We start from the raw sequence: 24182 nt of genomic DNA, 5'->3' as shown, positions 1-24182 counted from the left end.
CGCGTGTGTGTGCGCGCGTGTGTGCACGCGCGTGTCTGCGTGTGTAGGAGTCGTGGGGAGGGGGCCGGGCTGGGAGCCGCTGCAGAGCACGGCCCTTGGGGGAGCCGAGCCGAGCGCGCCCCCGAGCCGCCGCCTGCTGGGGCTGCGAGCGCTGAAGCCATTCATGATTTTGGTGACGTTATGCCAGGAGTGGGCGAGGGGAGGCGTGGCCTCCCGGAGCCCAGCCCCGCCCCCGCCCCTATAAATACGGCTTCCTGGGCTCTTTGTGGGGCCGGGAGCTGGGTGGAGAGCGGGGAGCTCTGTCTGTTCTGTCCTTCGCAGCTGGCCGTGGGGCTGTCTCGGGAAGGCGGACCCGCGGACGCCCAGTGCCCGCCCTCGGCCGCCTGCCTCTCCGCCCGCCGCGCGCCTCTCTGCGCCCGGGTCCTCCTGGCTCGGGACGCGGTGACCGTTTTTAAATCACAAGGGCGTGGGTCAGCCTCCCCTAGGACTTCATGTCTGTATATTTCCCCATTCACTGGTGAGTATTCTGCGCCCTCGGCGGGCGTCGGTCTTGCGCCCGTGGCTGCCCGGCCCGGCACCCGCTCGTGCAGGCTCTGGGTGCGAAGGCGGCGGACAGGCGCGGGAGCCTGGCGCAACCCGGCCCCCGAGCCGGTGCAGGAGTCGGCGTCAGGGTTGCGAAGGAGGGGGGCGGGGGAAGGTGGTGCTGAGAGACAAAGGAAGTGAACTCGAAGCCCTCAGCCCAGCGACGGCGTAGAGTGGGTATGGGTGGGGGCGGATGGGGGAGGGTTCGGGAAACCAGAGGTCACGCTTGAAACTCCCCAGTAAGTCCCCCACTACGGAGGGCTGCTGGAGGCGCGCGCCCTGGCCGGTGCGGGGGGCTCCAGCTCTCCCTGGGCCCCTCCCCTTTCCTTTTTTGTTAGCATGCAAGTCTCGGCGTCGAGGCCGGCGGCCGCGGGGCTGAGCTGGTGCAGCGGCGGCAGAGCTCCGGGAGGTGGGGGGCGCGATCGCCTTGCGCCTAAAGCCGCGCGCAGCCGGGCACACGCTGCGCCCTCTCGGCCCCTTCTCTCTCCCACGTCCCTAAAAACCGACGCGCCTTTGCGGGCCCGGGGCTGGGGAGGGGCTGGAAGGAGCCTGGGCAGGGCCGGGGGGTGGCGGAGGTTTGCAGCCGGCGGGGCTCCGGGGCCGGAAGGGCTGCGTGGCGGGCGCGGAGCTGGATGCGGAGCGAGCCCCGAGCTGCCGGAACGTGCGCGCCCGCTGTTTTTTCCTTCCTGCGCTGGGGACGAGGAGGAGCGGCCGTGGGGGGTGGGGTGGTGGTGGTGGTGGGAACAGAGCGCTGGCGGCCCCGGCGCGCCTCTCAGGTGCGGGCGCCCACAGCCTAGCCCCGGCCCGAACGCCAGGGGCCCAGCGAGGGGAACCCGGCCGGAGCCTCGGCGCGGTGCCGCCCAGCCCCCAAACCAAAAAGTTCTGTTCCTGTCGCCTCAACTTTTCGGGCCCGCGCCACAGCCCCGAACGAGGAGAGAGCGCCCCTGCACCAGGCAAAGAGCCTGACGAGACCCCCGTGGGCAACTCTTCTGGCTCATTTCTTTGGGGGTGAGCGGTAGCCTTTCCATGACCCGGGAAGAACCCCTTTTGGAGGCCCCGGCTCCTTACCTTAAATTTGCCTGGCTGCCCGGCTCCGTCCCCTCGCTCCCCTTCCCCCTCCCAGCCTGGCCGTGATGAGAGTGGGCACTGAACACTCTGAACAAAGTAAAATCCGCCCCTCCCCAGGCTTGTGTACCCCTCTCCTTCTGGGCACCCTGTTCCTCACCTGCCCGTGTTGTGGGTGCCCCCAGGTGCCTTATGGTGAGGCTTTTGTCCCCTGAGAAATTAAGGTTTAGGATGATTTTCTAGTTGATTAGTACTTCATAGTAGATGGCAAAGCTTTTTTCCAGACACTAACCGTTACACATAACTGTGAGGTTTGCATTGTTAGCATCACGGCGACAAACAGGCACCTGTGGCTCAGACAGGTTGTACGATTTGTTCAAGATCACAGAGCTCTCCAGCGGCAGAACTTAGGCCAGTATCCTTGCTTCTGCTTCCAAATCCAATGCTGTTTCTATTTGGCAGAGCAACCATAAAATGAAGAGGCATTTGGTGCTCGTTTCCTTACCTACATTTCCTCTAAGCCTGCCCCACTCCCTCCCCCCAGGTGTAAATGTATGATGGTGGAAATATTGGGTGTCGTGTGGAAGGTACATGGACTTTGGCATGTACTGTTTGTCATTATGTGTAGGGGACCCTGTGTGTGCCCATGGCTTGTGTAGGGATGTGGGAGGATAATGGAACATTTGTATCCTGCTTGTAGAGTACAAAGCACTTTCACATGTCAGCCATTGGTGGGCCAGCTTGGCCCCTCTGGAAATTTCCTTTGCAATCAAAGTCCAGGCATCCTTAAGGCTTTTAATCCTGGGGATGTTTTTCAAGCTGTGAGCTTGCAGCTGCTGTGGCTGGAGCTCGAGAAGGGGGTTGGATGGCAGATGTGAAGCTTGCAGAGATGCTGACCCCTTGGGGCTTTAAGTGGGACATTTTGCAAAGAAGACAGTGCAATTGGACTTTGTTTCCCTGAGGTCTAACTGTTGTTGTTATGTAGTAGTAATAATAATACACAGATCCCTTGGAACAAAAAGATGAGGGTCATTTTTATTCTTAGTTGGAAGGGTGAAGGGAGAGCTGGTTGAATTGGTTTTAATATAGACAGATGGGCTCAGCTATCTACTGTTTGTTTTGTCTTGTTTTGTCATTTAAAAGGAAATCCAAAGTCTCTCTGTGCCAGTGGGAACTGGAGATTAGGAGAGAAGGGGAAGGGAGTTTGCCAGAGAGGTTTCCAGATGATGGGTTTGGCTGGTGGCGATCGGGAGCCCGGTGTGGGCTGGTGAGGTGCTTCCTCAGGAGGTGCCCTGGTTTTTCTTTGAGCACTTGTTATCCCGACTCCACACAGTCCTTTGAGCTGACGGTTGCGGGTGCACGGAGAAGGGAGTGTGAAGGTATGTGCCAGTGTTGACTGTTGCCCGGGTCTCTTGGCAGCCCTGACTATCTGAGCTCGGCGGACATGACTGAGGTGATGATGAACACGCCATCCATGGAGGAGATCGGGCTCAGCCCCCGGAAGGATGGCCTCTCCTATCAGGTGAGTCAAGTCCTGGGGGCCCTCTGGCTCTTGAGAGTTAGCTCCTGCCACTTGTGAGAGCTGAGTGGCCTTGGGAAAGCCCCCTAATGCCAGCAAGCTTTGGTTTCCTCATCTGTGAAGTGGGGACAATAGCACTTACCTCGGAGGGTTGTGATGATTCGCGGTGATGAGAGGATGAATATAAACTGTTGTTCCACGATGGTAGTCATTGTTATTGACTGGCCATCTGGGTGCTGTGGACTCTCTCAGTGGCAAAGGGGCACGTGATCCGTCGGCAGCTCAGACCATGTCTCCCCTTCCCAGCCGTGCCTTGGGCAGTAGAAACTCTGCTGTGAGCGGTGGCTTCTGGGCAGGGGGCTCTTGTGCGGGCAGAGCTGTGTCAGTCGCTGCCTTCTTCCTCAGGTTAACAGTCAGTCAACTGATTCAGAGTGAATGCTCAAACTACTTAGACTTGAGAAGAAGTGCCGCCGAAGGGAATCTATCTCAGGGACATAGTATGCAGCTGTAGTGTCATATTCTACTGCTGAATCTAGCTAAGAGGTTATCCTGTCTGGTGGATCCAAAATGCATCATGACCCAGAAAAGCTACTGACGGATTCAGTAACGCCTTGGGCTTCTGATCTTTCTGCCTCACTAGGCTGCTTTTTCTCTTCCCCCAGCCAGCTATGGGGCCCTATAAGTTGCCTCTGGGGCAGTGAACTGCTTTGGGTTTGCTGGGAGAGTTCCTAGGTTTTTAATACATTTGGGGGAGGGTAGTGTTTGTTTCTAAGGGAAATGGTGTAGGGTGATTGGCCCAGTGAAGATGAGTGGTGACAGGAGAGGCCCACTCAGCAGACATTAATTGAGTGCCACTGTGTGCCACGCTCTGTTACAAGCTTCCTCCCAGCCGCTTTTTACCCAGGCTCTGAGAGCCCCATTTCACAGGGGGAGGAAATGGGCTCGAGCTGAGTCAGCCACTTGGTCTCTTTAACTCCAGGCCTTGTCCTTCTGATGTGTCATGTGTCTGGACCTTGGGGCTACAGGTGGTTTTTACCATTCTCCGGCTGGGCATTCCTTAGAAGAGTTCCAGGGGCTTTTATTTTGTGGAGGAAAAAAACAAAAAGGAGTGGGTGGGGTGAGGTGCGGCTGGGGGAGGGTGATCAAAGAAAGCCGAGATGAAAGCTAAGGTTGGGTAACGTAAGCTGGCAGGTGAAGCAGAATCCCTTCAGACATCCCTGGGAGGTTCCAGAAGGCTCTTTGTTTTATGTCTGTATAGTCATTCCCCTTTTGCTGGCTGGAAATAAGTATTCAGTTGTCCAGGGATGTGTGGGGGGAGAGGGGAATGCTCAATCCTGGGCTGGGTTTATACCACCCCCCCCCCAGTGGGTCTGAGGGAGACAGTTGAGGGCCCCACAGCCTAGTGGGAGGTATACAAGTTTCCTGGCCCACAGGCTGGGGTGTTTTTGGATACCAGTTTCCAAGCCACTGAGTCAGACTGAATCTCTTTGTGGTTACAGGTGAGGTTTTCTTTCAGTTCTGGGTTTTATGTTTCCATCACAGAACCTTTCCCAAAACAGTCATCGGTATGTCTTGCCTGTGCTTTTTATATTCTCCCTTTAAATGTGGACCCAGCAAAGGACCAGTTTTCTCAACCTCTGGAGGCCTTCAGGCCACTCTTCTGGATCTGAGGGTCAGGGCAGGTGATGATGGAGGAAGGGACTGCAACGCTGGGTGAGGAGGACTGGCTTGAGCCGAGAATGGCAGGAGGAAAATAAAATTGCCTCTGGGCTCCTGAGATGGCTCAGTGGAAAGGACCCTCAGATCATCCCTTGTGACTGAGGACTCAGTTCTCACAGCCTCTTAGGAAATCTGTCCCTGCTACCTGGGTTGGGCTACTGCTTGCTCTAAAATCCCCTACCTGGGGCACCATAGAACTCTTGTCATAAGATTTCCGAAAGGTCTCCTGGTTGCCTGATGATGAGAAAGAAGGGAGGTCATAATAGTTAACCAAGCAACGTTTATTGGGCACTTGTTGTGTGCTAAGTACTGTGTGCTAAGCACTGTGCTGGGTCCTGCAAAGAGGACCCAGGGCTAGTGTGGGAAACCAGCATGTATCCAACAACTGTAACCCGAGGCAGCGTGGGAGAGAGATACCAAAGCTACAGCTGATCAGGTGTGAGGCAGCAGTGGTGAAATCTGACAGTTCCAGAAGAGGAAGGTCAGACTGAAAGAAAATTGGGACTCTGAGAGGGCCACTCCATCTCTAATCTAATTCAGATACCCCTTGGCTCTCTCCTGTTTATGCCAGGTGCTGGGCTCTGCAGTGAGCTGGTCTGAAATGCATTGTATGCCTGATTTGCTCTGGGCCCAGGCACAGCTAATGCCACCCAATTAAACAAATTCCCACCAGAGCTGTTGGGATTGGCAGGGACTGGCACTTGGCCGGAGCTCGCCCGCCATGAACGCTTGGGCGCAGAGCTGGGGGCTGGGGATCTCAGAGCTCTGTCCTTGGCATTCCCCCTGAGGATAATAATAGTCCAGGGCTTTTACCGAGACTTGCTTTTCCAAGGAACTGAAAGTGGAAAGGAGACATCAATCCTGACTTGGCAGCTGAAATCGAATCACAGGCTTGTGATGTGACCTTGAAACAAGGTCATAAAATAAATAGGCACAGTGGGCTTTGTCAGTCACCGCCGCTTTCCAGCCCTACCGAGGACAAAGCTTTCTTGGTTTCCTTGCAGCAGATGTGACTGCTTTCTTCTTTCACCACCTGTATCATTTTGTACTTTCCAACGATAGGTACTTTCAAAGCACAGGTCCTGTTTTTTCTTAACACTGCACAGGTCCGTGAGGACAGGGATGATTTATTATTAGCTTTGTATCCATCGGCTACCACCCTGTCCTCACCCGAGGTACCTTCTAGCTCTGCCTTTACAGAGCAGGTGCTAAGTGAATGGTGGTGGTTTGAATACATTTGAGCCTCCTGATTCTAAAACTGGCCACATTGTTTTTGCTTTAGCATCTCTAAAGGGCCCTCTTCAGGCTGTGCCTATACAACCTTCACATAGATGCCTTTTTATCTCCTGCAAGATTCCGGTGAGCCCTGGCGATTGTCCTTGGGAAGTTAGTGCCATTTTCTGACATTGTATAAAAATCGACAGCCTGGTGCCCTGTTTTGTCTTAACATTTATTTAGTAAGTAAATTGAATGAGTGAAGTCCATGCCTGCACATTGACTTGGCATGAATTACAACACCCTGCGGGGTGGGTTAGTGAATGGTTGCTAGAAAGGCTGTGGGAGGGTCTCCGCAAGGACTTTATGTCCCTGATGAGTGCGGCACCCTCACACCCTGCATCTGAGGGTCTCGGGTCCTCCGGCTGTGGGACAGGAATGCCTGCCGCCTAGCACCATCTTTTCCGTAGTTCTGGGAAGCAAGTCACCGCTGCCTTATGGAGCCAGCTCCCTCCTCGGCCCAGGGGCTCTGGGAACCTGGCTTTTGAAATGCGCCTCTGAGTGCTCCCATCCGAGTTGGCCTGGGCTCTCTCTGGGGAAGGGTCATGAGCCTGGGCCTGGGGTCGCCTATGCTACCGCACCCCAAGGGACACTGGGCTTTGGCCTTGCTTCCAAGCTCTCCCCCAGCACAGCATGCCGAGGCTGCTACAGTTTCCCATTGTCCTCGCTAAGGTCCACTCTAGGCATGGCTCCTTGGTTTCCATCCTAAACGGTCCCTTCTGAAGCATCTGGACTAAGAGCTGATAACTTTATCCTTCTCCAGACTCTTTAAATTCCTCTCTGATCTGCACACGTGTCTCTTCCTGGCTGCCCACTGTATTCCTTCTGCTGCTGTTCTGGATCACTTATTCCTCTGCCATTTGGTGTCCAGTGCCCGGGCAGTCAAGCACCACCTGTCCTTCTCAGGGAAGCTGCAGAGGGGTGTGCTATAAAAGCGGAAGGTGCTGTCTCTCCCCGGTCCTCAGTGCTTCGCCTTTGATCTCCAGAACCGAGAGCTCCCCTTACACCTTCCTCTTCGTTTTTCAGGACTGGAGGGAGTGACAGCGTGGCTCCTGTACGTCAGGAGCTCTGGGTGCGGGCTGAGCTCTCCTGGTCGTGGCTGGCTGCTGCCTTCTTGCAGCTGGGGAGCCTCAGTCCCAGCCCCTTGCGTTCAGGAGAGGTCAGAGGACCAGTTCTGGCGGAGAGCCTGCCTCTTGCCACACAGGACTATTCCATCTCTTTCTTTCTCAAGCCCCAGCAATAGCCATGTCCTTTCTCTCCCTGCTCTCCACTCTTTGTCGGAAGCGGCAGGTCCTCTCTCATAGAACTCCACAGTCAGGCCACAACTCAAAAACACACTTGCTCGTCACTCACATCCACACGGAGCCTGTCTTTACGCAAACTTCCTGACCCTGGTTTTGCCTCTGCTGTTCCCCCCATTTAAAATGCAGAGGCTAAAAAAATAAAAAATAAAAATAAATTTTAAAAAATGCAGATGCTGAAACGAGCCATGAGTTAAGCCTCCTCCCTGGACGGCTCTCAGGTTCTGGGTCAGTGTCATTGCCTCTCTCCCACAAGCCCTGCCCAAAGGGCCATTCTGGGCATAAATTTTCAACTGAAGCTGTTGAACGGCTCGGCAGCACCCCCTCGGTCTCTTGTCTTGCTGTTACCCCAGCTGTGGTACCCGACATGCTCTTGGGAGTTCTGGAGGCCTTGCTGTGTGGCCGCATGAAGTCCCGTGGTCACCAGGAAATCATCTTTCCCAACATCGGACTCCAAAAGCCTCTGTGGTCCCCAGAGAGACATAAAGCTAAAATTCCAAAACACTTGTCAGGAGATGTCCAGCAGTGGACACAGCATGTGACTGGAATCGCTGTGAGTTTTCTTTCTCCCAGCCCGATCCCCTCCACCCTACTCCCTCCTTGGTAAAAAAATCCTAATAATGTGATGCAAAACAGGCTCTTCGGTCCACCCGTTCCACAGGGGCAAGGAACCCGTGCCTGTGGGAGGCGCTGTGAGTGCGTCTGCATTCCTGCCTCTTTTCGAGTTGAGGCTGGCCTTGTTCAGTCAAGTCCCCTTTGCATGGAGCATCCGGAACCCCCCTTCCTGTGCCCTAAGCCCCAGCACCATTTTTGCCCACTGTTCTGGAACACCCCTGGGTTTGGGCTTGCAGGAAGCTGGAATTACTCCCATGGGGACCTCCTCCTCCCGACACATGTGCCCTGTGGGCACAACAGTGGGTCTGTAGCCCAGCCAGGGAAGAGAACAAGCCTTCCTCACTTTCCCAGCTAATGCGTTGCACACTCGGACCCTCCAGCCCGGCCTCCTCTCAAAGGGCCTGTGTTCGCCCAGTGCCTCTCAAAGTGGCGTGCGTTCATCCCTCCCCAGAGCTGGGGTCTGCGCCTTAGACTGCCCTTTGTCCCAACAGCGCTGGGCCCTGTCCTACAGGGTCACTTAGGAGCGCCAAATGATGGCTCGGGCCGTTTCTCTCTCCCCTGCCTGTCCTGGGAGTTATCCCTCCACTGTGGCAATCCCATGGCTTAGATTTTTTTTTAGCATTTTCGCTAAATCAAACCAGTCTCCCAAATTGTTCAGAAAGGAGGATTGAACCATCTGGGAGAGGGGTGCGTCTGGGTGGCAAATCTTGTGACTGTAGCCAAGAGCTATTCTTGGGTGTCTAGTGAGTGTCCTGAAATGATCCTCGGAGGCTCCGGAGACAGGCGCTCATTCCCAGGGGTGCAGGGTTTGCCGAGTGGCCCTCCTCTCCGGCCCGGGGCTGTGCGGCCGCTGTCTGCCTCTGCCTTGCCCCCGAGCTTGCCCCGGGAGGGATTCTTCATCAGTAAATCAAGTCCTTGGCCCCTTGTTGCTCAAATCCATCCAGAAAAAAAATTAAAACTTGCTAAAGATTCTCCAAACTGTTGTCAGGCTCGCACTTTGACCTGCAGGGAATTTGGGGACTCATGTCGTCCCTTTCTTGGGGGACTTAATTTCCTGTGCTGTCGGAAGCTCATTCGGGTAGACTGAGAATGAGAGGCACCGGAGAGTGTGGCTGGAGCACCATCGACTGCTCACTTCTCGGGCAGGACATTTATTGGCGCTAAAGGGCACACACTTTCTGGATCTCACACACAAAGGAGAAGTTGCCCGAGCAAGGGGGCAGCGCAAACTCGGTCTAGAGGTGGCTGGTTTCTGGGCCCGACCTCCTCCCAACTTGATCCAGTGTGGTTCCGGATAGAGTTAATAGCATAGCTCAAATTTATCTTCTGCCTGTATTTTGGAGGGCCTGAAGCCTTGTCCAGCCTGGATGCGAGAGGCACCCACGGCTTTCTTAAATTCCTAAACGTTTTCTCCAGACACAGCCCTGTATCTGAGCTCTAAATTAGCCAGTGGCCACCAGCCCACAAGATGTGTTGGTAGCTTTGAGGTCGGCTACCAATCCCTGTGGACAGAGTGGATGTTACCTGCCAAGACTCATGCATACTCACACGCACACACAAACACACACACTAGTACACACTCATACACACTCGTGCAGACACTCGCACACGCGCACATAACCAAAAGGTCAGCTGAGAAACGGTGATGGTAGTTGTTTTATATTAGAGTATTGTAATTATAGGCAAGTTTTCTTTCCCGTTCACCCCCTTTTTTAGTAATACCATATTTTCAGAGATTAAATATATATATATTTTATTATTTTGTGTTTATTTTTCAAATTATAAAAGTAATACCTGCCTGTTAACAAATTTTATTTTCCTTGTTAAGCTTTTTATTTTCCAGTCATCATAGTCTCACCATGTATAAATCATAACAGTTAACATTTTAGCATATTTTGTCTTCTCTTCCAGCGCACTTGACTTTTTATAAGGCCAATGTCGCACATAGCTTTGTTGGGTTTTGCATTTTTGCCTAATGGTATGGAAATTGTCAGCACCATGTCATTACCACTTAACTCAAAGATGCTTTGACTCCATCATTTTTTTTAACTGTACAATATTTTATCATAAATGTGAAACATGATTTATTTTACTATTCTCCAATGATGGAGGTTTTTAGGTTCTCTTATAAATAATGTCATAATTTTACATGTAAATCTTTGTCCATAATTTATACTATTTCCTTAGAATAGAGTTTTAGGAGTAGAATTTCTGAGTCAAAGGTATAAATTTATGTATGTGTGTGTAGGTTATTATTATAGAGGTAATGTTTATTCCTTATAGAAATTTAGGACAATACAGAGGAGTATAAAGGAAAAAATAAAAACCACTGTATTCTTATCACCAGAACATTTTGGTATATTTACTTCCAGTATTTTTCTATGCGTTCATATTTTAAAAATACAATTGAGATAATACTGTATATACTATTAGTGAATCTTTTTTACTTAATATAACATTTTGACTATGTTCTTGTCATTTGGCTTTCTTTGTAAAATAGTATTTTATTTTGTTATGTACCGTTTTTTATTGCTGGATATTTAGTTGTGGCATATTTTGTTCTTACAAAGAACACTGTTCCAAGCAGCATTTTATATAAATCTGTTTATTTCCTTGGAATGAATTCCTGGATTAGACTAACTGATTCAAACAGATTCCATATCATTAAGCCTCTTGATTATATATTACCTTACAAACAAAAATAAAAGAGTTCATCAAAATAGAGGCTTCCAGAATTGAAGTCTTGAGCAAACAGAATCTTGGGTGTATCTCATTTATATGCTCTCTGGGTAAAATCTGTGGTGATGGGATAAGGGGAAAGCTTTGTGGATAGTCAGAGAGGAGTCTGGTTATTTTAATGTGTTTGGGAGATATTCTCCTTCTTCCTCAGTTTATTAACTACTTATTTTAAGTAGAGATGATAACAATTGATGATGTCTTAGCAGCATTTAGCTGCAACATAGAGTGATCACAGTCTTGTCCCCTAGTGGGTACATTGACGCGCTGTCTGAATTACAAGTGTACGTGGGTCGGCGGTTGCCCCACTCGTCTCCTTTACTCTATTGATCATGTGGGAGCACCGGGTGACCTTGAGGAAGGCCAGTGACATTGTCGCAGCCTAGGGACCCACGAAGGCCTGGGCAGCACAGACCTGACCTTATTCCCCTGAGCCGTCTTGGTTTTCCTGGGATTCCATGTTTGGCTACTGGAACACTCATGGTTTAGAAATAGTACTTCCCTGGAATCCAGGATGGGCTAGACCCTCAGATGTGGGTCTCAGCATTGTGGAAGTCTTGGGCCCCAGGCCAAAGGGCCTTCTACATGGCACCTCTGAATCCCAAAGCTCCAGATGCTTTGCAACCATGAACAGCCCAGGCTGTTCAGATATGGTGCAGATACGGTGCATATACTCCTGGTGGTTTGAGAAGTTGATTTAAATTATTTTAACGGACTTGCTCATTCATTAAAATACCTTAATAAAACTGTTTATGTATTTATTTTGATGATTACTTTCTATGACAGGTGACACTAGTTTTTGTTCATTTATGTAGTGATAGCATTTCATTTTAAAGCAACTGTGTGTTCTGAACCAGTGAAGTTTAAAGAGAAAATAGAGGTAGGCTGTAATGTGTACGTGGAGCCAACAGAATAACAGAGGTCACCTGATGTCCTGGGGTTGAAGGACACTGGCCCACATCAGGTTGGACTTGCACAGCACTGGTCCTTTAGGCGATGTCTGTTACCAGAAAGGAAGTTGGTTTTTGTTTGTTTGTTTGTTTTTAAGAAATTAGTGTGTCTGCTTAGACAAAGCATCCTTAGCTAATACTGATTGTTATATGATTACAGTATTTCTTTGGGAATTTGTCCCTCTGGCATGGTAGTTGATGAAGCATCAGAACCCTTCCTTGTTTTCTTTGGCACCGTAAAACTGAAGGTTTATACCCCAAATTATTCTTAATCATGTATGTATGTGTGTGTGTACCCCTGGTTGCTCACAGAAACCTCCCAAGAGACAGGACAGTAGGAGTGTTTTTAGGAAATCAGTTTCCACATCTTCAGCTTCCTTCTGTTGCTTTTCTAAAACCCAATTTCCTGAAGACAAGCTTCGCCAGTTTTCCTTCCTTTCCTGTCAGAATTGCTCTTTTCCTGCTTTATGAGAAAAGGACCTTCCTCTTGCCCTCCTGAATCTTTTAAGGTACTTTCCCCCAGGGTGTGGAAACCCCAAGGGCATCATACAAGTGGACCATTCAGAATGCGGCTCTCTAGGATGCCAGTAGATTCCACTCACCTGTCGCATTAAGAAATAACCAATCCAAGACCATTTTACCTCTCTGGTTATTAATCATTTGTGGTATTTTGTTGATCAGCTATGTAATAATAACTACAATAAGTCAATCAGAATTTATTTTAATCAACGAATCTTAGGGTCACAAGATACAAAAATCAAATGTCAATTTATTTACGTATTTTTATTGCAGATAAATATGAAGGCTAAAACTAAAAACTTCCAAGTGTAAAATATATTACGATAAAATTTTTTGGAAGAAGTGGAATGGAAATATGGTTTCAAGTAGAGAAAGAAATTGTATATAGGATTTGGCTTACAGCTTGCTGAAGAGTGTTTTAAAGGGTGAGGGTTGACATTAATTGCGATGGTATTGTTATCTTAAAATGTTAATATTATAAATCTCAGAAGTTTTAGATGTCAATTTAAAATATGCAAAAACATATATAGTTTTTTAGGAAGTAAACAGACAAAAAGTTTGGAGACCACTGGCATGTACGATCCCCTTGGAATGAAAACTACAGCATTATAGCGTCTCAGAATGGGAGGGCACCTTTGAGGACGGTTCAGTTGTCTCGTCCAGTCTCATCTCGGATATGGGGTTGCAGTCTGCAGGAGAGTGACATTTGGTTCCCTAGGTCATCTTTGGACACTGCCAGTGATGGGCAGCTCAGAACCTCTCAGTGCAGCAAGATTATGGACTAGGAATGTAGACAGCTGCTTTGCCACATCTGCGTCATCTCAGGCAACTCACATCAACTCGTGGGATCTTGATTTACCCACCTATAAGTGAGAGAGCAGATTCTATTGCTTTTGCTAGGAAGTTGTATAATGAGGTGAAATCCTGCATGTTGATTCTAGATCTGCCCACTAGAGTTAAAAAATCTGCTCTGTTTTCTATTCCTTCCCTTAAATTATTTTCCGTTTTAAAATATATGTTCTCCTTCAACCTTGATTTACATAGTCATCTTCCTGAGGGTCATTGTTTTCTAGGCCAGAGGTTCTTAAACATTTCAGGCTCAGTCCCTTTTATACTCTTAAAAATTGGAAAGGGAAAAAAATATCATAATGACCTGTCAGATATTTTTCTTTGATGTATCGCCAAAACTTGACAAGTGATAGTTCCTTAATGGTTAGTGGCAATGTGGAATCTGAAACCTTATAATTAACTTTTTGTATTCTTACATTAAATGCCATTAGTCTGTCTTACACTTTGAATGAATCTTGTACCCGTACTTGGTTTTGTAATGTAATGCATTGGTCATTTGGAAAATATAGGTTCACTGAGTTATGCAGATCTTCCAAAAGTTGACACATTGCATTATGCAATAACAAAAAATCACATTTGTCAGTATCTCCACTGACTTCGTCAGAAAGTCCTCAAGTAGCAGGAAGCTGTTAAGCTCATGATGGCTGATACAAGTTTTCCAGAATTCTAATATTTGCTTGAAAGCTCTATTTTTATCATTGGTAACAAATACTATCATTTATTTTCCTTGAAGGGATGGCTCACTTTGTTCATTTTTGAGAAAATGTTTGCCGGATACCCAAGACTGAATTACCATAGTTTGTTGGTTGGTTGTTCTTTCACGTAAAAATGGTATTCCATGGAAAAAGTGACTAGTTCAGCTGGTAGCTCACAATCGCCAGTGCTTTTCTTTGAGAGAACCATTGCACTTTGGCATAGAGCAGAATCGCTTTATGCAAACATCCCATTTCATCACAGAATATTAAAGTCACATGTATTAAGAGTCAAGATGCAGTAAAAATTGATTTTTACTGCTTCATTAAGGATATGAAGTTTTTTTAAAAATTTTTTTATTGTGCACATGTGGTGTGAATTCAATAACTGCTAGTACACTTTGCTGCCACTGCCTTAATTCTTGCTAAGGTGTCAGCAATTTCACCCACCGTTGCTTTTTACACCTTCAGTGCAAGTGTCAGCACAGCAAAAAAAAACAAATAATATCTTAGTATTTTTATGAAAATATTTTGACTCCATTGATCCTCCCTCCTCTGCTCCCAAAAGGATGTTGGGATTTGATCTTTGAGAACCACCTTGCTAGCTTGAGTAGAATATGTTCTGATCTGAGCACAGTAGGGTCGTCACCTCCCTTGTTACTGTCAATGGCTTCCATGCATTTATCTCTGGGACTGCAGCCCTGTTTGCTTCTGTTTTTAGCATCAATATTGTGGTGGTGATCAACTAAAATCTCCAGTCTGCTTTTACGGGACCTACTGTCAAGGAAGGCTTGCCTTTGAAAAGTGTTTAACGTAAAGAAAGGCAGGTAATTAACTGGTGACTTCACTTTGGGACAAGGTGAGTGGCAGGTGACAGATGTCATCCAAGTGGAGACATTGCACAGATGGATGGTGGAAGCACAGCTGTAGATTTGGGAGTCCTTGGCTCAGGAGGGACGGTTGAAGCCAAGAAGCTACCTGAGCTCTCTGAGCCACGAGTCTAGAGAAGGCCACCGAGAGGCCAAGCCTAGGATGCCCCGAGTCTAGGGAGGGTACAGTGAAGATGTGGTTCAACAGCTAAAGTGAACCTGAGCAGGCTCATGAAAATCAGAAGAGAGTATGAAGTTCAAGGCGGGCTGACCTGCCCTGCCACATGCTGCAGAGAGGGAGTGGTGACTAAAGGCTGAGCAGGGGCCATGGGAAGGGGCTGCGAGGAAGTCCTCGGGCTTGAAAGAGGAGCTTCAATAGACGGACGGGCCTAGGAACCACCTGGTAGGGGTTAAGAAGGGAACGCCAGACAAGGATGGGAAGGATTTTGTCTCCAAAATGAAGAATTAGGGAATGGCTGGAAACGGCAGCTGAGAGACATTTGGCAGCACCAAAGGAAGAAGTTAGAGGGCTCTGTCATCCCCAGGGGCCTGGAGGTAACTGGAAGGCCTGTGTTCTTTCGGGGAGGGCAATGATGGTTCAGTGGATAAGACAGCCTGTATTGTGACATATGCCAGATAACTGCAGGCTTTTCTCACAGCCCCAGGGAACTTGGAGAAAAATTCTCTACCATTGCAAAAGCCTCTTCAGTTCACTGGGCCTAGATTTATCAGTGGCCACTAGTGCTAATTAATTGGGATTTGGCACTCTTGACTTGCAGGATGGGTGTGTGTTCGAGAGATGTTTATGAAAGATGGTGTTTATCTAAAGGATTTCCTTTTCTTTTAAGTATCAAGCCTGGAGGCTTAAGCCTCTTTGATCCAAAGGTAGGAGGTCCAGCAGTTGTTATAAAGCCCCAAATCTCTGCTCAAGTCTCCTACAAGATCAGAGGCACCAGAGCCGCGTGGGAGACGACGAGGTGGATATTCCATATCACAGGCCAGGGGAGGTTTGAGCGAGGTGCAAGTCTCAAAGATGGAGAATCAGATGATGAGCCTCCAGTGGAGACCAGAGAATGTTCTTCTCTCCCTGAAGCCCTTCTGGCCTCTCTGCCCCTTTCTTTTGGTTCTGAAGAGCCACATTTCACTTTGAGAGGTCAGTAAAATGCAAATAATAATGAGAGCAGGAGGCAAGTATTTCAAAGAGCATATTTTTTGCCTTCACTTCTTGTTAGGGGCCAAAAGGCAGGGTGTACTTGTCGTTTGAATTAGCTGCTCCTCTTTCATCCAGCCGTTGGCATTGCGGGATGCTGGTAGGGATCTGCCCATTGTTAGAAACCGGCCCCTCCTAGGAAGGAATAAACACACCAGGCAGAGCCGTTATTGTTCTCCAGGAAAAATAAGGACTGGAGACTCTGGGAAGCCGGGGGCAGGAGGTTCTGGCTTACTGGCGCAGGCCCGGGTGCAGGGCCCTGGTGTGGGAAGGAGCTGGTTAACGGGAAGACCTCTGGCTGCAGGGGCTCCCTCCGAGAGGCCAGCACCCGGACAAACCAGTGGCTTCCATTCTGCCTGGCCTAACCCAGGCCTTGGGGAAACAGAGGCACGGGGAGGGAAGTGACAAGTCACAACCATTTCTCCAAAGAATTCGGCCCAGGATTTGTGAACACATGCCCAGCAGGGCTGCCCATGTGCTCTGGTCCCAGGCCACAGCTACTGCCTTCCAGGCCCTCACCCTAAGTGCTCCTCAGGGACCCCAGCCTTAACTGATCAGAATTTAGAGTTCATGATGCATGTTCAGACATACCTGCATTTGATGCCCTCCAAAGCCCTCTAAGATAAGAACTTGCTTATTCCCAACATACGGATGAGGGAAGGGGGGTGGGGGGTGGGTGTGGGCCCCAAGAACTTTGGGTGTTGTCAGGCACTGAGCTGGGGAGCCAACATGCGGCATTTGTGAAGAGCACAATGATCCTTAGAGTGGAGGCCACTGAGGCTCAGAAAGATTAAAACAACTTGACCAAAGGTACTGAGAGGCTCTCGTGGAGATACTAAGAGGTGGGGGCAAGGGAAAGGCCCGAGCTTGCAAACCCCCGGTATGCCTGTGGGAGTGGGGATTTTCCACTGCAGCTCTGAGCTGACTCCTCTCCCTTCTGGAACTAGAGAAGGGAGAGGCTCACCGTGTGGTCTTGCACACTGAGCTCAGATCCCTGTCCACGCCTCTGGGAGCGGCCTACTGTTTCTCTCCGGCCCTCTGCCCACCCCCGGCTCTCCACCCACCCCAGCAAAGCGGAGCAGGATGTCCAGGCCCAGAGGTCTCAGCTTGCAGAGCTGGGTATGAGCCCTTTGTGTCCAGTTAACCACCTTTCATCTCCCCCCACCTGCTGGTGTCTGCTTTCCCTCTTAGCCTCTCTGCTCTCTGCCGAGCTGCCTGCCCTCTCTGTGGCCAGCTCAGGTTGGTTGTCAGGGATGATGGCCGAGGGATGCATACACTTGGGGGATGGCAGCTCCAGCCAGCATCACTCACATTTTCCGTTCCAGGTGCCAAGCATCTCGCTCCTCGCCCCACCCTGGAGGCAGCCAGGTTCAGGTCACCTGGCCTATGGGCAGACAGTGGATAGCTAGGCCCCCAAATTCAGGGCCTTTGGAGACCTGTATTGCCTTTCAGTTCCCCTCCATGGGTGAAATGGGAGCTGGTCAGGCAGCAGCTTTTACGTGTGAGCAAAAAGCCTGCTGACTGTACTCCTTACCTCCACACACTCACCCTCAAACCCGGAATCCTCTCCCCCAGGGGCTCCCGTGTTGTTCAATCAGCCAGACGTCCTGAGTTTTCCTGGACAGCCCTGCTCTCACTGTCCTCATATTTAACTGTCTATATCTGCGTCAGCCAAAGCGGTAGCCATCAGCCACATGAGGCTGTTTAATTTTATATTTTGTGTATTTTATATATTTAAAATATTAATAAAAATTAAAAATTTTAAATGTAGCCATGTTTCTAGTGACTACTGTATCAGCACAGAGAACATTTGCATCATCACAGAAAGTTCTATTGGCCAGTCTTGATCTGTACAGCTGGAAATTCTAATATATTGGCATCCAGACTATGTCTTCCAGGCGGTTTCTTCCTCCTAGAAGGTGCTATGACTCCCCTGTTCTTTCAGGGGAATCCATTTGAGTCCTGAAACCTCAGGGCCTGTCAGGGTTGGAGGCCACCTGCGGAAAGATGGCTCTGAAGCGAGTCCCCTGTAAAATTCCCTGCTCCCAAGTTTGAATGCCTATTATTCTTTCTCGGTGGGGCATGCAGGAGTCGGGCTGTTCTGAGGGTGTGTGATCTTTAAGACTTCATGCTATTTGCAAAGGAGGGAACTTGCTGTGCGTTTTGGAGGCAGCCGTGGTTTCCTCCCAGCCACCAGCACTGGAACCTGGGTCTGACAGCTGGATGTGGAGTCCAGTGTTGGCAGGGGAGGAAGGTGCAGGCAAGACGGTCGCACCTGGGGCGGATGCTTCTAGAACTGCCCTGAGGGCGAGGGTGGGAAATGCCTCTCCCAGCCTCCCTGTCTTCCTTTCTGGTCCTCTTAAAGATGAGCCTTTGCTGCAGAGAGAAGGGAAGAAGATCTTTACCTTTTCCCAGTCCATAGAGAAGGGGTGTTTTTGGTAAGTGGTTTCACCAGAAGCAGATTCTTTTTGGAACAGGGGCAGCTCTTTTTTCTCTGCCAGTTCCTGCAGGCAGACAGTGTGCCAGGCTGGGCTGGCCTGCCACCCCAACTCTACCTGTCATGTGCTTGGCAAGTCTGACTTGAGTCCTTTTTTCCACTGCCTTCCCCACCCCTTCAAATTGCAGTTGCAACCTCTCATTTTTTTTTTTTTTTTTTTTTTTTTTTTGCTGCCTAGATGATTAAAAAGCATGACTTAGTGGAAAAATCTTGACCTCCTTGGGGTTAGCCTCTTAAGCAGCTGTCAGAGATAAGATTGTGCTGGCAAAATATTCAGCCACACTTTGCACGGCTTTCTGTCTGTCTGTAAGGAAACGAGAAACTGTAGTGGTTGTTTTTGAAGAGAGCTGCAATTTTCAGAGGCATAAATTGGTATAATCTCATAACAAAATAAAATCTCTGATAGGAGGTTTAAATTAATTATTGTAATTTTTTTTTTCAAAATACAATTAATGGGCTTTGTAGCTTTTTTTTTTCCTTTTAACGGCGCCTGCTTTGAACAATTCAAGGAGCAAAGTTCTCTGGCAACGAAGCAGTATCAGAAGTTTAGTGCTCCGACTTCCCCAAGGACTTAAATGACTTAATTGTATAGCTCCTGGTATAAAAGGCATTGTTTGGAATTATTATTTTAATTACTGTGTTAGTATTACTGCCTCTTGCTTGGAGGTTGGATAGTTACTTTAGCCTTGTTGAAACCACCCCAGAGAAGATGTTGCAGTTTGAATGTAGCATATGTCATCAAAGTATTTTACCATCTCTGTCCTTGCCAAGAGCTTATACCCATCTAGTGAGACAAGAAGGTCCCTTCATGTCTCAAAGGAGAAACCGAGGCACAGGGGTTTAAGAGGGCATGATTGACATTACACACACGATATCCAGGACATACTCAGAATCAGGGTTCTGTGGCTTGGCCCAGTTTGTTACCAACTGATCACCTCATTTGGACTCTGACGGGTCTGGATTGGGATCCCAGTTTGGCCACATTCTAGCTGTGTGGTCTTGAGCAAATCACTTGCCCTCTCTGTGTGTCCTCATCTGCAGAACAGGGATAATACCACGACCTAGCTCATGGGGTTAAGGTGAAGATTAATTGAGATTCTGCTCAGCAAGTGTGCCTGGCATTTCATCCATCAGCTGAAGACCTATTCCCAGCTTGAAACGAAATCACAAGGTCATCGTCCTCAGTGTCCTCCCCACTCTCCCGCTGGCCTTGCCCTGCTTCTTGTCTCCATTGCTCTTCCTTGGCCTGGGCAATCGTGATCAGAGCCCGGTGGCCCTCTCCCAGGTAGGGAGACACAGCCATGTGATGTGGGGTGCACAGTCCTGGACTGGACGTGTGCAGTCGGGGTGGAGGCACGTGGCCCAGGGGCTAAGCTCGGCCAGTTGTCTGTCCCTTTTCAACATGTCACAGCTCTGTCTTGGGACTGGACAGTTTAGAACAATTGTCTGGTATGAACTGGGCAGCTCCTGGTCACCCAGCTGGTCATCCTGCAGCCTGGCTGGCAGCAGAGTGGGTGGTCAAGGCCTGAAGTCCTGTGTACCACCCCGTCAGGTTTCTATCGGTGAGATGGGGATATTGGCCCAGTGACATCTTGGTCCCTTTTTCGATAGGCACAGGTGAGAGCAACAGCAAATCTGGGTTCAAATCCTGCCTCTGTGAGCCTCCAAGTCCTGAAAGAGCTTTGCAAGCCATAGCATGCTTTCCACTCATTGGGGTTCCCCTCGCCCCAAAACTTGTGCTTGGCAGCCCCCTGTGTCCTCACCCCCAGGGAGGGGTCCAGCTCCAGTGAGGAGAAGTGAAGAGGGGCCAATTTAGGCCCTGGGTTAGGGGCAGGTAGAATTTCAGGGCTGGCTGAGTGACAAAGAGAGCCCCCGAGGGCTGCCACCCTTTGGAAAGCCAGGATGGGGCTCAGCTTCTCCACACCAAACTTTGACCCACTTTGGCCTAGCCTGACTTGTTTTTCTCCAGGCTGCCATTACGAAACTTTTTATGAGCCTGTTAAGTCTTTGATGATACCTGGTTGTGCGCTTAAGGCTTAATTCCCAGCCGTTGGCCTCTGTTGGGATAAATGGGTAATAGTTACTCATCTGGAGGGCTTGGGACGGCTTCACTGGGTCCCTGGTTTGCCGCAGCCCCACACGGTGGGTGACATGGTCAGAGGGTGGCTTGGCCGGGACAGCAGTGGTCGGGGTTGGGGTGCAGTAGGATTGGGCACCCTCATACCACACGGAAAGTCGAAAGGCTTGAGTTCCCAGGAGGGCATTTCTTCTCCCTCCTGGGAACAGAGATGCGCATCTGCTGCCCTCTGCCCGACGTGCTCCAGACCAGGAGCTGGCAGGCCCCAGGCCCTCTTCCAACATGTGTCTCCACCCTCTCGGTTTTGGCTCTCCTTTCCTTTGCCATTAACTAGCTGTGTCACCTGGAGCAAGTCTCCTGACCCCTCTGGGCCTTGGTTTCCTTATCTGTGGAACGGAGCAGTTGGGAGACATGGCCTGGAAGGGGCCCCGTGGCTTTTGCCGCCTGTGGTTGTGTGGCTAAGCGCTGTGACTGGAGAGGGCCCAGCTGCCCATTGGATTAAGGGCTCACCGGGCGGTGTGGGCATAGGGAACCTGCGGAGCCAGACTTGGCCCTCGATTTGATGGCCTGGTTATGGGTTTCTGCCAGCCCTGGGCAGGGCACACAGAAGGCATAAAAAACAAAGCCTTGTCTCTGGGACCCTGGGAAGGAAATAGATTCTTTCAGGTGCAGAGCTGTCAAGGAGCCAGGAGCTGTTCAGAGGTGAAAAAGGAGCCTGGTTTTGGTCCCAGCTTGCCTGTGACTGGGGGCCAGGCCCTGTGCCCTGCTTTGGCTTTGATTTTACAGCTGCCGCGGGCCCAGGACCCATCTCGAGGGGCATAGGAATCAGACAGTCGTGGCATTGGATCTCATTCCACCACTCCTTTCCCGGTTGTTTGGTCTTAGACAACCTCCTTCTCCATCCTGAGACTCTGTAAGACAGACAGCATTAGCAATACCTACTTTTCAGCATGGCTGTTTTAGCTCAAAATTATACATGTGAAGCACCTGGGGCCCTGCTCATACTAGAGACCAGTGATTGTTCTGGGAGGGATTTAACGTTGGGGTACCTGTTGTATGCTTTGGACCACTGGAGTGAAATTCTTGCTGCAAATGAAGACATGACTTCCTGTGGCTGACATGGTTTTGAATTCTTTTATCTGAAAAGAAAATAAAACAAAAATTCAAAACAGAGCAACCTTTTAGACTCAGTGGCCCTGCCCCCCAAAACTTTTCACTTCAGGATTGGAAGCAAAGTCTGGCCAAGGATGGTTTCCTTAGCTGCCCTAGAATTTGCCCCCACCGCTTGTCCTACAGGACCCCGAGGGCAAAGCCCAGTCCCTGACATGGTGGAGCTCAGGGCTCCCCATGCACGGGAACCGAAGGGGTTGGATTTCTCCTTCCATTTATATACCTGATGGATGCTCCCAATGTTTTCCTTTCAGATCTTCCCTGACCCGTCCGACTTTGACCGCTGCTGCAAACTGAAGGACCGCCTGCCCTCCATCGTGGTGGAGCCCACGGAGGGGGAGGTGGAGAGCGGGGAGCTCCGGTGGCCCCCCGAGGAGTTCTTGGTCCAGGAGGACGAGCAAGACAACTGTGAAGAGACAGCGAAGGAAAACAAGGAGCAGTAGAGTCACCGCGGACGCCCCGGGGTTGTGCCAGACAGCATCTGTATCCGAACTGTGCTTTTTCCCATCGTCATGGAAGAAGGGAGCGAGCCACAGACGTTCTGAAAATGGCAAATGATGGCTTCCGTTTTGCACCTGCAAATCACCGAGTTGGTTTTCTTTCCTTTTCTTTTCTCTTTTTGAAATTTGTCGAGTGGTAGAGCCCTCTGTGACAATCTGCAAGGCCTCCTGGGAAGGGAAGCTGCTTAGAGCAGGGGTGGGGGCGCGGCGAGGCCCAGGCTGGTTTTGAGATCACTGTCTGAGCTCGGGCGGGCTCAGGCGCTGGTGGGATTCCGGCAGGCTCTGGGGGGAGCGGGGTGGGGGAGCAGATAGGGGGATGTGCAAAGCAAGCAAGGAACACTTGGGGTTAGAAAACAAACTCAAGAAGAAAGAGAAAATACATGTTTTAAGAAAACATCGAGCAGAGAACTGCAGCCAGGAAGTACGCAGTGAGCATTTGCTCTCGCTGCTGGGCTGTCAGAAAACAAGTCTTCATCTCTCTCCAGTTTCACCCACCCCCTACCCTTTGCTTTTACTTCAGGTGTGTGGGTCTATTGGGAGGAGGGGACAGGTGAGCCGTAGAAACTGGCCACCTGCAGAGCCAGCTGCAGGTGATGTGAGGGAGAGGAAAGGTGTAGCGTGTTCCTTCACTGCTTCTCTGCTCCCAGCCAGGTAGGGCTCACCTGCCCCAGGTAATCCCCGATGCATCCCTTTTTGCTTCCCGGCCCTCTTGGTGGTGGCGAGAGCAGTTCCTGCCCTTGCTGGCGGCCCTGAGGCAGACACCTGGGTATAGAAGTCCCCCCTGCCACTGTCCCCACCCCAGACTTCTGTGCTCAGAGTCTGAGCAAGGGCACCCAGCAGGCCAGCTCTCCCAGGTGTGCCTTTCCTTCTCCTTACACCTCCCTTCCCGGCCCCGGCCAAGTAGCCGGGCAGACCACTGGCAGCACCCACCCCGATGGGGCTCTTGCTCTGCTTTGCTGGTGGGAGCTAGAGTAGTGTGCAGAGGAGCATTCTCTGTTTCCCGTTGAGGAGGTGAGGTCTGATGCCAGACCCAAGAGCTGGTGAAGCTTGGGAACTGTCAGATCGGGGGGATGAGGCTTTTTGTGCAGCAGCCTTGGCATCAGGTTTGAAGCTAACGTGTGTCATATGATCCCTGACTTTTTTGGATGCTGGTGGGAGGAGGGCTTGGTGAGGGAGCACTCTGGTGCCCTCCCCGAATTGTGTTCCTCGTCCCTCACCAGCTCCTGCCTGTCCCCTGAAGGGCACTAGCTGCATGAGAAGAGCCTTTGGAGTCAGAGCTTCCTAAAACAGTTAAGCACCACGGTGGGAGCTGTGGGGCTGACAGAGCAGGACTGCATGGCTGAGGTGGACCCCAGAGCCTTCCTCGGCTGCACCCAGCCAGCCAGGGCACTCGCTGTGGCCCCACAGCTCTTCACCAGTCCAGGTCCACCCTGGGTTGGGACTCAGGGGTCTAGTTGCATTTACTACAAGGCAAGTGTAGCTCTGGGTAATGGTGGAGTAGGGAAGACGAGGGAGTGCTTTTGATATGTCAGCAGGATTTGGCGCTGGGAAGCCTACTCATTCCCTCTTCCCTCCCAGCTTCCTCCTTTTGTGTTGTCTGCTCGTGTCACACACACCGATGGCAATAAGTTCTTTCAGCTCCTTGCTGCAGAAGAGAGGCCTGCAGCTTGCCCCGCAGCTTGCCCCGCAAGGGTGCTTCTCTCCCCTGCATTCTGGTTTGGCTGTGAAGAGCCTTCCATCCTTGCTGTCTGTCCCCCTGCAGCGTCTCTTGCCCCCTGCCTCCTGTCGTGGGTGGACTCTTGCCTTTTAAAATCCTTGTTTCAGTGTCTCCTTCTCACCTGCTACCCTCTATCATCCTTCCCAGTCCTGCTGTGTGATGGGAATGTGCTTGCAAACTGCTTAACAAATATGCTTTGTGTCTGTGTATGTTCATGGGGGTGGTTTATTATTTTTTGCCAGCCCCTAGGCCCCTTTGTACGACCATTTGGAGTGTGAGCAGGCCAGGGGCTGATGGTAAAGTCAGGACCCTCAGTGGTT

The 24182-nt window shown here is 50.4% G+C and overlaps 1 protein-coding gene across 1 annotated transcript; it reads left to right on the top strand.

The window, feature by feature from the left end:
* Positions 1–254: 254 nt before the first annotated feature.
* Positions 255–23820, top strand: LBH (LBH regulator of WNT signaling pathway). Its single transcript, XM_037807098.1, has 3 exons — positions 255–517; positions 3067–3169; positions 21900–23820. Exons 1-3 carry the CDS (start codon positions 492–494, stop codon positions 22086–22088), a joined length of 318 nt encoding a protein of 105 aa, XP_037663026.1. The 5' UTR covers positions 255–491; the 3' UTR covers positions 22089–23820.
* Positions 23821–24182: the final 362 nt, after the last annotated feature.

This window comes from Choloepus didactylus, chromosome 17 (genome assembly GCF_015220235.1).
Source record: "Choloepus didactylus isolate mChoDid1 chromosome 17, mChoDid1.pri, whole genome shotgun sequence".
In the NCBI taxonomy this organism is placed as follows: domain Eukaryota; kingdom Metazoa; phylum Chordata; class Mammalia; order Pilosa; family Megalonychidae; genus Choloepus; species Choloepus didactylus.
The sequence above is the reverse complement of the archived record's forward strand: the minus strand, read 5'-3'. Positions and strand labels throughout refer to the sequence as shown.